This window comes from Erinaceus europaeus, chromosome X (assembly GCF_950295315.1).
Source record: "Erinaceus europaeus chromosome X, mEriEur2.1, whole genome shotgun sequence".
Lineage (NCBI taxonomy): Eukaryota > Metazoa > Chordata > Mammalia > Eulipotyphla > Erinaceidae > Erinaceus > Erinaceus europaeus.
The window spans coordinates 37,181,318-37,194,930 of NC_080185.1; the positions used below are offsets into that span (position 1 = coordinate 37,181,318).

At 41.2% G+C, this 13,613-nt stretch overlaps 1 protein-coding gene across 10 annotated transcripts in view; it reads left to right on the forward strand.

Moving 5' to 3' along the window:
• Positions 1-2,391: 2,391 nt before the first annotated feature.
• THOC2 (THO complex subunit 2) overlaps positions 2,392-13,613 on the forward strand; it is a 127,899-nt gene continuing 116,677 nt past the window's right edge. For 9 of the 10 annotated variants that reach the window (XR_009547573.1, XR_009547574.1, XR_009547575.1 and 6 more), the window contains exon 1: positions 2,392-2,500. Coding sequence is in view for 6 of the 10 variants with exons in the window: in XM_060183231.1 (XP_060039214.1) it covers positions 2,430-2,500 (71 nt within the window). In the remaining 4 variants the exon portion in view is untranslated. The remainder of the gene's footprint in view (positions 2,501-13,613) is intronic. The other variant, XM_060183236.1, reaches the window with a different exon arrangement.

A 13,613-nucleotide genomic window follows, 5' to 3' on the forward strand; every position in this document is an offset into this window, starting at 1 on the left:
CAATGGGGGAAAGAAGAATCTTTCTCAAACCAATACCTCCTCATCCCTAACAGGGGTGGGTGAGGTGGGCCAGGGATGTGGGGGGATTTTTTTTTCCCTTTCTACCAGAGAGGTGCTCAGCTCTGTTTTATAGCTGAGGGGCAGGGGCACTGAACCTAGGACTTGGGAGTCTCAGGTATGAGAATCTCTTTGCATAACCATTATGCTGTGTCCCCCCCCCCAAATAGAATAAGATAAAATGTTTGGTCAAACATGTATTTCAAAAGTCATTTTATTTTGAAAAGATACAAATAAAATGGAAAATGCCTGTTTGTCCTTCACTCAATTCTACAATGTTCACAGTCTATACAAATTTGCTTTATCATTATATTTGTTGTTATTCTAAAATATTTTAGAGCTGCGAAACACTAAATTCATTATCTCTAAGTGTTTCAGTGGGTATTTTCTTTTTTTAAAAAAGTTTTTATATTTATTTATATTTATTTTTCCCTTTTTATTGCCCTTGTTGTTTTTTATTGTTGTTGTAGTTATTATTGATGTCATTGTTGTTGGATAGGACAGAGAGAAATGGAGAGAGGAGGGGAAGACAGAGAGGGGGAGAAAAAGGGAGACACCTGCAGACCTGCTTCACCGCCTGTAAAGCCACTCCCCTGCAGGTGGGGAGCCAGGGGATGGAACCGGGATCATTAGGCTGGTCCTTGCGCTTTGCGCCATGTGCGCTTAACCTGCTGTGCTACTCCCCGGTATTTTCTTTTTTTCTTCCCCCACCCCCGGGGTATTTTCTTAAACAAGACTTTCTCACTCATAATCACCCTAGATGTATTAAAATCAAGAAATTAACATTGATATGATAGCATCATTTAATCTACAGATATTCAAATTTTGTCAATTGTCCCAATAATGCCCACCTTTTAGTAAAAGAAAAAAAAATTTTTTTTCTGGTCTGGTCATGAGTCAAATGTTGTCTTTTGTTTCCATTAACTTAGAAGAGTTCCTGAATCTGTCTTTGATTTTATTTATCTATTTATTTTTGTTACCAGAGCACTGCTCAGCTCTGGCTTATGGTAGTGCTGGGGATTGAACCTGGAACATTAACACTTCAGGATTGAAAGTTTTTTCTTTTCTCTTTTTTTTTTCTTAAGAACCATTATTTTCTCACCAGTTTTGTGACAGATGATTTCTAAGAATGCACAGACTCTTTACTATGAGTTTCTCTGATGTTCTTTCATGATTCTATTGAGATTTTTGTGAATTTTTGACTTGACGAATATTGTAAAATCTGCTAGTCTTTCTTAGCATAAGACTCATTTACCCAACTTATTGGGTTCGTAATTTTCATCACTGCTAGAATTGTACTGCTATATTTCCCACAGCCAAGTTTCTATCTCTTCTTTTGCAATAGTATCTTACATTGAATCTAAGTAAACAATTTGTTTCTCATTGTACATTTCCCCCCTCCCAACCTTTGCTTAATGTTACAAACACGGCAAGAGATACAGTAAGGGGTTAACCCTTAGGCAATGTTTCTTTTTTTGTATTTGCTAGATTGTATTCCTTTGTTATTAATATTTGACACATAGTATATAGTTAGTTCCTACCAAGATTTTTCATCTCCGTAGGCGATGAGAGATTCTGTAACTTATCTGCTTGTCTTTGTTTTCTCCTGGACTGTCAGTTGAGGCAACATCGTTTATTCTCTTTTTCCAGTGTCTAGTATATATTTGATGTTTGAAAAACATGTGTTGTTTGCATTCTTCTTTTTTAATACCAGAGCATTGTTCAGCTTTGGCTGACGGTGGTGCAGAGGACAGAGCCTGGGATCTTGGCCTGAAGCACAAGAAGTCCTTTTTAAAAATTTCTTTCTTTCTTTCTTTCTTTCTTTCTTTCTTTCTTTCTTTCTTTCTTTCTTTCTTTCTTTCTTTCTTTCTTTCTTTCTTTCTTTCTTCATTTTATTAACCAGAGCACTCCTCAGCTCTGGTTTATAATGGTGTGGAGGACTGAACCTGGTACTTTGGAGCCTCAGGCACAAAAGTCTCTTTGCATAACCATTATGCTCTCTTCCTCAACCAGAAAAACAAATGTCAGAAGTTACTCTTTTGGAGAAGATACTGCTACAAGCTGCTACAAGCCGGCCTTGAAATGGCATTTCTCCCTTTTCTAAAGGGAAGCCAGGGCAAGGGGTTGAAAGGGCAGGGGCAGCCTAGTCACTCAGAGAAGGGCCCTACGGGTGTTGGGCACCAAGTTAGTGGACTGGCCTCGGGCTTTTGCGGGGTGGGAGGTGGGGGGTTATGTGTGTCTGTGTGTAGAAAGTAGGGCGGGAAATCGAAAACCGAACTCTCTCGCTCCCGGCATTCCTCGTGGGCGGTGCTCCCCTTTGACCTCTAGCTCGCGTGCTACACATCCGGGCCTCTGCTACTAGTGAGGGGAAGATGGCGGCCGCGACGGTGGTGGTTCCCGCAGAGTGGATAAAGAACTGGGAGAAATCTGGGAGAGGCGAATTGTGAGTGTCTAGTGCGGAAGCGGACGTACGGTTGGGTCAGACTCCGGTGCCGACCACATTCTCACATATGGGGGGCAGGTGGGGGGGCAGCCCCCTCCCCCATCGGGGTGGCGGGCGTTGATGGTAGACTAGGAGTTTCGAACTCGGGGCGGAGAGGTAACCGGCTGCCACCTCAGTCAGTCTCTCTCATCAGGCCTCCCGGAAAGCGTCCGTATCCGCCAGCGCCCACCTGCCTCCAACCCGTGAGCCGAACTCCCGTTTCCTGCTTATGGGGTCCCCGCGCTCCCGCTCTCTTTTTGTCCCCGTCTCCGCTTGAGCTCACTTGTCTTTCTTTTGACGGGGCTGAGGGCTGCGGGCGGGTGCGACTGCGACCTGCCATCTCTCCGGGTCTCTGGCTGTCTCACCTTACTTTCCATCCTTTGAGACTCTCCCTCTTCAGTTTCGTGCGGGGCGCCTGCCGCCACCGCTTTGAGTCTCGAGAGGGCGAACCGTCCCGACTCACCTCCCGCCCATACTCTCTGCCCGCCGTGGCTACTAGAGCTTTGGGGTTGGGGGGATTGGGGGAGCCCCGCTGTGGCCCTTCTCCCCCGGGTGAGGGAGCGGTCGCTAGGACTGTTCCGGCCTCGGACTGCGGCGCCGACCTGGCAGCTTGGGGCCGGCCGCGTTCCCGGGCAGGTCCGCAGGCGTTTTTGCGCTGCTCTTGCTTTTTTCACCTTAAGAGCCATTTCGGGCTGGATTGAACTTCAGTCATTAAATGTTTCCTCAAGCCCTATTTTGCCCTGGGACTGCAACTCCTTTGGGCAACTCTCCAAGCTGCCCGAGTACCCAGGAGATCGCGTTCTCTTTGGTCCTGAAACTTGGGTTTTTGTTTTCTTCCCCTTTTCTTCCCTCCTTTCCCTTCTGTAATACAGAGATCGATTGGGTGGTTGGCTAGATCTCCCCTCCTCATTTCAGGTCTCTTGGTTGGGGAAAGCAAAAATAGATAAATTGAATCGTTTCATCAGTGAAACATACTCCTCCCTCCCCGTTGCCCAAGTAGCACGTTTTATGGCGATTTTGCCATCTCTGAATAGCCTCCCGCATCGAAAGCCCTGGCCGCGATGAGCCATTTTTGGTCGTCTTTGCCCCTTCCCTCCGCCTCACAGTCAGTTTACTGTCGCTGCCATGCAGAGGCGACTGAGACGGAGAAGCTTGGGAACTTACGGACTTGTAACGAATCGCGGGGACCCGCGTGGTTTTTGTGCGTGCAGCATTGTCTGTCTGTCTGCGTCCTCCCCCCCCAACACACACATCGCACCGCACCGCACCGCACCCTGCTCTAGGGAGTCTGTCTGTGGGGCTTGAACGCTAGGATTGGATTGACAAAGTAAGCGGCCTTCTTAGCCACTTAACTAGCTGAGTGACCTTGGGTTTAGTTCATCACCACTTTGACTCGGTTCCCCCTTGAGTCAATGGGGAAGAATAAGTGCTCAAAAGGATTGTTGTGAAGGCCAAATAATGCCTGTAAAGCACTTGGTCTATGCTGAGAGCTCAAGTGATGGCGATTAAAAGTAATATTCTTATTCCGACCTTTAGATATTTCAGCTTCTCTGGACAGCTCTTACACTTAAAGCCTATAGCACTTATGTAGTAATTAATTACTTTCTGACTCTTCCGTGTTTCCCCCCCCCAACACTTTTTTACTCTTAAGAGACTATGCTTATTTCTTTGGTTTCCACTTTGCTGCATGCTTCTTCCTCCTTTCTCTACAATATGCTTGACATGCTTAGTGTTATTAACTAGCTGAGAAGTGTCCTTGGTGAACATCTGTTTTTTTAATGACTAAGAACGTTCCCCCCCATCCTGTCCGTGATAGTTAACAAATAACTATTAAATTAACTTTATTATGTGGAAAGAGCTTAACATAGGGAGTTACAAACCAAGCCATCATTTTCATCTGTGTTAGATTCAGATACCCACCCCCCCCACGATTAATCAGCTCACTGTTTCATTTACTTTTCAAATCAGCCCCCCTCCATAATTAATCTGCTCACTGTTTCACTTTTTCAAATCTGTTTGTTTAGACACTGTCATATTTCTGGATTGTTGGATTTCCTCCTTCCACCTGCTTTTGCCAGTTTTTACTGCTAATACTCCCATCTTAGAATTATTGCTACTAGGACTAGAGGGTGAAATTCAGCTGGGATTCTGACTGGCAGTGGATAGGGGAAAAAAGTGATGTAGGAGGTTTTAAGTATCTAGTAAAGTGCAGTTTCCTTTATAATTACATGATCATACCTTTCATAGTTTCAGTGTTTCAAGAGCTCCTTCAAAGCTGTTACTAGGACTTATGTATATGTATCACATGGCTTGTGAGATGTATTGATAGTTTGAATTATAGCAGATTTAAAATGGCACAGTTTTATACTTGTATTCTGCTTTATGGTGGGACTTACAGTTAGTTGTGTGGCATTTTAAATAACTCGTTCAGTTCATAACCATTATTAACCTCTTTTCTCACTTTAACAACATTGTTGTAGATACTTAACATTTGAAATTTTGTATCTTGCTAAAGACAGATGTTGGCATTTTCATTACTAGAACAAATGGTGTTGTCATTGTGTTACAGAATATCCTTTTCTTTGTTTGAAATCAACCTCAGATATAAAACAACCTGTGGGAATTCTAAAAGAAAAGATAATGTGCCACCAGTTTACTAGTTGATCCATTTGTTGATTTGACTCTTAGAATATGACCAATATTTTTCTGAATATTATTTACCTGTTGGAAGACCTTGATTATTTTCCCTTTTAAAGATTTAATTATTTTTCCTTTTAAAGTATATCAATAAAAATTGTGGTTGTTTTTTTTATCTTGTTAGATATTATAAATTGTAATAGTATTATTTTTGCCACAAACTTTGGTTGCCACTTTTTCTTCTGCCATTAGAAGATTTTACATACTCCAGCAGTCTTCACTGCAACTTCACTGTTCCATGCTGACTTTTTTTTTTTTTTTTTTACCAGAGCACTGCTCAGCTCTGGTTTATGGTGGTACAGGGATTGAACCTGGGACTTTGGAGCCTCAGGCACAAGTGTCTCTTTGCATAACCATTATGCTATCTACCCCTGCCTCCATGCTGACTTTTACAGATAGAAAGACAAGACAGACAGAAGGGCCCCATAGCACTGAAACTTCCCTTAATGTGGTAGAGGCTGGGCTTGAACCTGGGTCGAGCCCATGACAGACCAAGTACACTATCCAACTGAGCTATCCTGCTGGCTCACATTCAGGATTTATGTCAGAATATTTGGATGTTCAGGTAATAGAACAATTTTGCCCAGGACATGGCTCGTCAGTAGAGCATGTATGAGACCCTTGGCACAAAATGAGAGCAAACACAGAAAAAAAAAAAGTGGAGCTCTATGGAAGGTAGAACAGTGCTTTGTGCGTACACATATACACTATCGTATTCTCATAAAAAGGAAAACAGAACAGGTTGGAGAGTAGTTCAGCAATTGAGTGTATGCATGTGTGAGACCCAGGAGGAGTTCTTTGCCATCACATTCAAAAGGTTAAAACCATGTTGCCACAATGTTTACTTTTGTGAATTATGTTTCTAACAGTTATTAGTCAAGGTAACACTTTGCTGGAATGAATGTAACTTTTTTGCTTTGCTTCTAGGAATTAGTTGCAGAACAGATTGACATCAACATTTTTTAAAATATAGATTTTTTCTTTTTGTTTGTTTTTGTTTTTACCACAGTCCTGCCCAGTTTTGGCTGTTGGTGGTATGGGGGATTGAACCTGGGACTTTGGAACCTCAGGCAGGAGAGTCTGTTTTCCATTATGCTGCCTCCCCCTACCCTAATAGTTTTGACTTTATTTAATATGATAGGACAGAGAAATTTAGAGGGAAGGGGGATAGAGAAGGAGAGAGACAAAGAGACAGTTGAAGCTTTCCCCTGAAGGTGGGGGCTGGGGGCTTGAACCAGGTCCTTTGCACTGTAATGTGTGTGCTTAACTAGGTGCACCACTGCCCGGCTCTGACATCAGTGTGTTGTATGTGAAGCCAGCTTTGAGATGCTAAGCATAATCAAGTGGTTCAGGCTTGTGCTGTACTTCTCCCCTCCCCTCCCTGAAATTGGGGCTAAGTAAGGTGTCAATTTAATTGAACATATTAATTTCACAAATTTCTTAGATTCTTGGAAGAACTTTAGACATTTTTAAGATTCATGTTCTGGGGAGGGAAGATAGAAATATGTGTATGTCACACTATTTGGTCATCTGTGGTACTGAGGATTGAATCTTGAAGTCTCATAAATGGAAAGCCACCTCATTTGAGGTCTGGGGAGATTGTGTAGCAGTAGCACACTAGACTTACATGCCTGAGATCCCAGGGTACCAGGTTCAGTCCCCAGCATAATCAAAAGCCAGAGATATCTCATTAAATAATAAATATTAATAAGGATAAACATCAAGGAGGCCAGGTGGTGGTGCACTGGGTTAAGCACACACGGTGAAGCAGGTCTGCAGGTGTCTTTCTCTCTCCCTCTGTCTTCTCCTCTCCTTTCCTCGATTTCTCTCTGTCCTATCCAGCAACAGCAATGAAAACAATAACAAGGGCAACAAAATGAAAAAAAAAAAAGCCTCCAGGAGCAGTGGATTCATAGTGCGGCACCTAGCCCCAGTGATGAGCCTGGAGGCAGAGGGAAAAAAAAGCCATAATTTGAATTTGGACCAGAATATTTATTGTTATTATTGTATTTATTCATGAAGAAGATAGGCAGAGAAAGAACCAGGCTGTGCTCTGATACCTGTTCTTTGTGCTGCAGGAGTTGAACTTGCGACCTCATACTTGAGAGTTCAATGCTTTATCCATTGCACCACTTCCCAGACCACGAATATTTCATTATTTTTAAAGCCATTTTTAAAATGGGTGAATGCAGTTTGTTCCATTATAACTTCAGATAGAGCATTAAAGCAGACAAATGCAGCATTCAGAAACAGACTTGTTTCTTTAAGAATACATCCTGATCTTTTGGCCAGGAGACCAGCACAGACATCTGATTGGTAGGGAGGTGAATCTTATGAATCGTTTCAAGTTTCCTTCTACAACTATAGAATGCTTATTGTAGGGAGATTTATCTTCTGTGCAAGTGCATTGCCTTATGGTAATAACTAACCAGTGATTTTTAAAATTCAATTTGAGCAGTTCTTTGACCAGCTTATTAATAGCTCACGATACTGCCATTTACATCCTGATGAATGTGTTCATGTCCCTGTGACTGATAAGATTATTTCTTAGAATGTCATAGTGACCACCATTTGATTGGGTGAAATTTAGAACAGACATTCCCATCTCCCCACTCCCCCAATGGAAGGACTCTTGAAAAAAAATGCATTAAGCTTATTAAAACAGATAGAAATGGAAGTTATTGAAAATGTAAATAAGCAAATATATTCACTTGAGAAGGAAAACTCAGCTTTGCCTTTAGTAGCCTGAGTATAAAGATTTGTGTATGATGTGTTATATTCTACTACATTCTCAAGCTTATTAAATTTATGTGGCAGTGATGATAAGGGGAAGTTTTAATATTTACAGCAAATACCGAAGTACTCTCAGTACACTACTATGTATTTTCAGTAAAAAAGAGACTAGATGTTACACGTTTAAGTTGTAATCTCTAATGCTAGTCTGAAGCAGATAACTCTGTTGCCAGTTGTAAGATTATGTTTTATAGTCTAGATAAGCTTGTGTAATATATTTTGAGAAATTAGAAATTTAACTAGTATTCCCAGTACATTGGCAGACCAGTTTGGTTTTTTTGGGGAAATAGCTGAAATTACTTGAGTCAAGTTTAAATCAGTTTATTTTACTATTAAAAAAAAAATTATTCCCTTTTGTTTCCCTTGTTTTATTGTTGTAGTTATTATTGTTGTTATTGATGTTATAGTTGTTGGATAGGATAGAGAGAAATGGAGAGAGGAGAAGGCTTGCCTGTGAAGCAACTCCCCTGCAGGTGGGAAGCCCGGGGGCTCGAACCGCCATCCTTACGCCGGTCCTTGCGCTTTGCGCCATGTGCACTTAACCTGATGCACTACTGCCTGACTCCCCTATTTTACTATTTTTAAAGTGATCTCTGGAAAAAAAATAGTACAGTTGATAAAAAAAAAAGAAACCTAACAACTGAATATTACAATGTGACAGAAGTAAGAATAAAAAAGAAATGCTGGACTAATTCCAGTGTGTCCTAGTTGAATATCAGTCCCAGCATAGTAATAAAAAGTAAATAGAGGTTTAGTTAAATTGATGTTTAATATAATCAAACAAATTCTGCCCACACCAGGCCCATTGAAAGTTGTGACTCCCTTTTCTTTTTTTCTTTTTTTAAAAAATTTATTATTTATTAATTTATTCCCTTTTGTTGCCCTTGTTGTAGTTATTATTATTGTTGTTGTCGTTGCTGGATAGGACAGAGAGAAATGGAGAGAGGAGGGGAAGACAGAGAGGAGGAGAGAAAGATAGACACCTGCAGACCTGCTTCACCGCCTGTGAAGCAACTCCCCTGCAGGTGGGGAGCCGGGGTTCGAACCGGGATCCTTATGCCGGTCCTTGTGCTTTGCATCACCTGCGCTTAACCCGCTGCGCTACAGCCCGACTCCTGTGACTCCCTTTTCTTCAGACAAACCAAACCATTTTAATCAACTTGAAGTGGATTAGTGGCCGACTAAACTAAAAAAAAAAATGCTTGGAAGTTGTTGACTTATATATTAAATGCTGTGGTTTCCTTTTCTAACTTGGAAAAATATATTGGATCCAGGAGGTGGCTCAGTGAAAGGGTGCTGAACTTAGAAGCATGGGGTTTTGAGTTTCATTTGATTCCTAGCATCTCTTGCCAGTGTGATGTTCTGGGTCCTTCCCTCCCTCCTTCCCTGTCTTGTGTTAATAGATAAAATCCTAAAAAAAAAAGATATATAATCATATAAAATACAACCTTTACAAAGTTACAATAAAGAGTCCCTCACTTCAAGGTAAGATATACCTAATAGAGATTTTCAGGCAATGCAGTTTTAATTTAGTGATTGCTTTCCATTGGCAATTTTTTTATTCTTTAATTTTGAAAATAATTTTAAATTATTTATTGCATATGAGAGTTTCACAGGAGACACAGAGGGAAGGCAGATCATCAGTCTGGTACTTGTGGTGCTTGTTATCGAACTGGGTACCTCAGGCATCTAAGTCCATTGCTCTTGTTAGTCAAGCAAGCCATCTAAAGTGCTTGAAAATAATTTTAAGACTATCAGGTGAAGTTTTTATCAGGAAAATCTTTTTATAAACTATTTTTTGGATTATTTTTATTTATTTATTGGATAGATACAGAAATCGAGAGGGAAGGGGGTGATAGGGAGACAGACACCTGCAACAGTGCTTCACCACTAGTGAAGCTTCACCCCTCTGCAGGTGGGGACCGGGGGCTCAAACTCAGGTCCTTGCACACTATAGCATGTGCACTCCACCAGTTGCGCCACCACCTAGCCCCCCAGGAAAATCTTCATTTATTGATTTTGACAACCCTATCCTGCTCATCATGATGGAGTATTTAAATAATCGAAAGACAGTAATAAACAGCTAATCTGTGAAATAATCTCTCTGTGAGATTGCAATGTATCAAATTTAGCTTTAGGTGTGACATGTAATCATATTTCTAAGTCTCAGTTGTTTTGACTATGAAAAAGGAATTTTATTTTATTCCAGAGCACTGTTGTGCTCTGGTTTACGGTGATGCAGGGATTGAACCTGGGACTTTGAAGCCTTAGGCATTAGAGTCACTTTTCTGAACCACTATGCTATCTAGCCCCACCCAATAATACCCATTCCTGAGTGCCCCTTATTCCTTTCAGCTTTCCTGTCATAGCTGCTATCCTGACATTTGTGTATTTCTCTTACTTGTTTTTTATAGGTTTACTACTCAGCTTAAATTTGTTCCTCGAGTTTCATATAAATGGAATCAGAAAGTATACTCTGTTGTACCTGACTGCTTTTTTAAATTCAGTTTAATTTTATTAATTTATTTATAAAATGGAAACACTGACAAGACCATAGCATAAGAGGGGTACAGTTCCCACCACCAGAGCTCCGTATTCCATCTCCTCTCCTAATAGCTTTCCTAATCTTTAACCCTGTGGGAGTATGGACCCAGGGTCATTATGGGGTGCAGAGGTGGAAGGTCTGGCTTCTGTAATTGCTTCCCCACTGAACATGGGAATTGGCAGGTTGATCCATACTCCCAGCTTGTCCCTCTTTCCCTAGTGGGGCAGGGCTCTGAGGAAGTGGAGCTCCAGGACATATTGGTGGGGTCATCTGTCCAGGGAAGTCAGGTTGGCATCAGGGTAGCATCTGGAACCTGGTGGCTGAAAGAAGAGTTAACATATAAAGCCAAACAAATTGTTGAGTAATCATGAATCTAAAGGCTGGAATATTGCAGATGAAGGTTTGGGGTTTCTGTTTTGGTAAAAGCTAGTAGGTCTATTTTAGGTATATTCCAAAGGACCCATGACTTTATTAGTTGTTGTCTGAGCCTGACATCTGATATACAGGTGGACCCCCAGGGTATTGTCTGGGGAGATGATGTCATGGTTGAACAAAGGGCTAGAAAGCTGGATCACAGAGGAGAGTAGCTCCCAAATATGGGAAAAGTGTATAAATATACCTGACTATAACTTGACTGCTTTTAACATTCTTTTTTAAAAAAATCTTTAAGAGTTCTATGATTATTTTATTCATTTATTTTATTTTAATGAGAAAGAGTATATACAGTGGGAAAGATACTGAGACCAGAGCATTGCTCAGTTCTAGTTTATGGTGGTGCTGGGGATTGAACCTGGGACCTTCAGAGCCTCAGGCCTGAAAGGCTGTTGCAGAACCTTTATGTTCTCTTCTCAGCCCTTGTTTAGCATTCTGTCTCTAGGATCCATTCATGTGTTTGCAAGTATTCACAGTTCTTTCATTTAGTTGCATTGTGCTTCTATTCCAGTTTATTTTAAATTTTTTAAAAAAAGATTTTATTTATTAATGAGAAAGATAGGAGAGAAAGAGAAAGAACCAGACATCACTCTGGTACATGTGCTGCTGGGGATTGAACTCAGAACCTCATGCTTGAGAGTCCAGTGCCTTAGCCACTGCGTCACCTCCCAAACCACTAAAATTTTTTTTAGTAGATTTGTTTTATCACCTATGAGAGTGTGTTTCACACAAGACAGGACACACACACACACACACCCACCCACCCAGCCACACTCTGATACATGTGGTTCTGGAAATTGAAGGGTACACCTCAAGCATGTAAGACCAATGCTCTACCAAGTGAGATGTTACTGTGACCACTCCATAGATAGTTTATCTCTCTCTTTTTTAAAAAAAATTATTTATTCATAAAAGGAGACATTAACAAAATCATAGGATAGGAGGGGTACAACTCCACACAATTCCCACCACCAGATCTCCATATCCCATCTCCTCCCCTGATAGCTTACAGAAGGTGGAAGGTCTGGCTTCTGTAATTGCTTTCCCGCTGAACATGGGCGTTGACTGGTCGATCCATACTCTCACACTGCCTCTCTCTTTCCCTAGTAGGGTGGGTCTCTCTCCCAGTCTGCCTCTCTCTTTCCCTTGTAGGGTGGGTCTCTGGGGAAGCGGAGCTCCAGGACATATTGGTGGGGTCTTCTGTCCAGGGAAGTCTGGTCGGCATCCTGCTGGCATCTGTAACCTGGTGGCTGATAGTTTATCTCTTATGCTGTTGATGAATAATTCTGTTGTTTTGAGTTTTTGGCTATAACTGACGGTGCTAATAGAGACATCCTTATACAAGTATCTTGTACACAAGTAGGGGTTTGTGGAATATATACTGTGGGATTATTGGGTTCTAGATTGAGATTCTAATTTAAGCTTTAGTAGATATTGCCAAACTGTTTCAAAATATACTCCCATCTGCCTTTATGACTGTTTGCCTTGCTTCAGACATTTAAAATCTTTGTCAGGGTCTGGAAAATAGCTCATCTGGTAGAGCATATATTTTTTACCATGTGCAAGGATCTAGGCTGAGCTCACTGGACCGCTTGGGAGCCCTGGACATATTTCACATTGTGGTTTCCTTCTTTCTATCTCTCTGCCTCTTTCTCTTTCCTCTTTGTCTCTATCTTAGATAGGAAGGGGAAAAAAAGTGTAGTAGAATTGTGCAGGTGCCAAGCCCCTGTTGCACTAGTTTTTTTTTCTTTTTGGCTTATTTTATTTTACATGACTCTTTCAAGTTCTGTCCAAATTGTAATAAAAGAAAGTTTCATAATTTCTTTCTTAATTTTTTTATTATCTTTATTTATTTATTAGGTAGAGACAGCCAGAAATTGAGAGGGAAGACGGTGATAGGGAGAGAGATAGAGAAACACCTGTAACACTGCTTCACCACTCGTGAAGCTATTCCCCTGCAGGTGGGGACTAGGGGCTTGAACCTGGGTCCTTGGGCACTATAACATGTGCGCTTAACCAGGTGCACTACCACCCTGCCCCAATTTAATAATTTCTGATAGCAGAATACTATTCTATTGTGTATGTACATATTATATGTAACTATGAGGAGATGTGAAATTGTATGCCTGTGACAACAGTTTTGTAAACCAATTTTTCCCCCAACAAAGTGATCTATTTTTTTTTAAAGATTGTTGTTCATTAATGAGAGAGAGAGAGGGAGAGAGAAATATGGATTGCTAAAATAATGTATATGTTATGTATTTACATAGATATTTTATATGTTCTTTCTAAGGACTGAATCTGGAACCTTTCACATGCAAGTACTGTGTGCTACCACTGTACGTTTCCCACCCTCAAATTTAAAAAAAGACTAGTTTATTGAGAGATACCAGAACTCACTGCTCAGCTCTGCATATGGTTGTACCAGGGATTGAGCCTGTGGCTTCCGAGGCCTCAGGCATGTGTATTTTATACTCTAACAGTCTGCTTGAGCTGTCTCACCAGCTCCAATTAAAAAAAAATGTTTTTGACCAGAGCCCCTTATACCAATGGCAGTAGGTGGTGCTAGTGATCAAATTTTCTCCCATTTTTCTGTTGGATTGATTC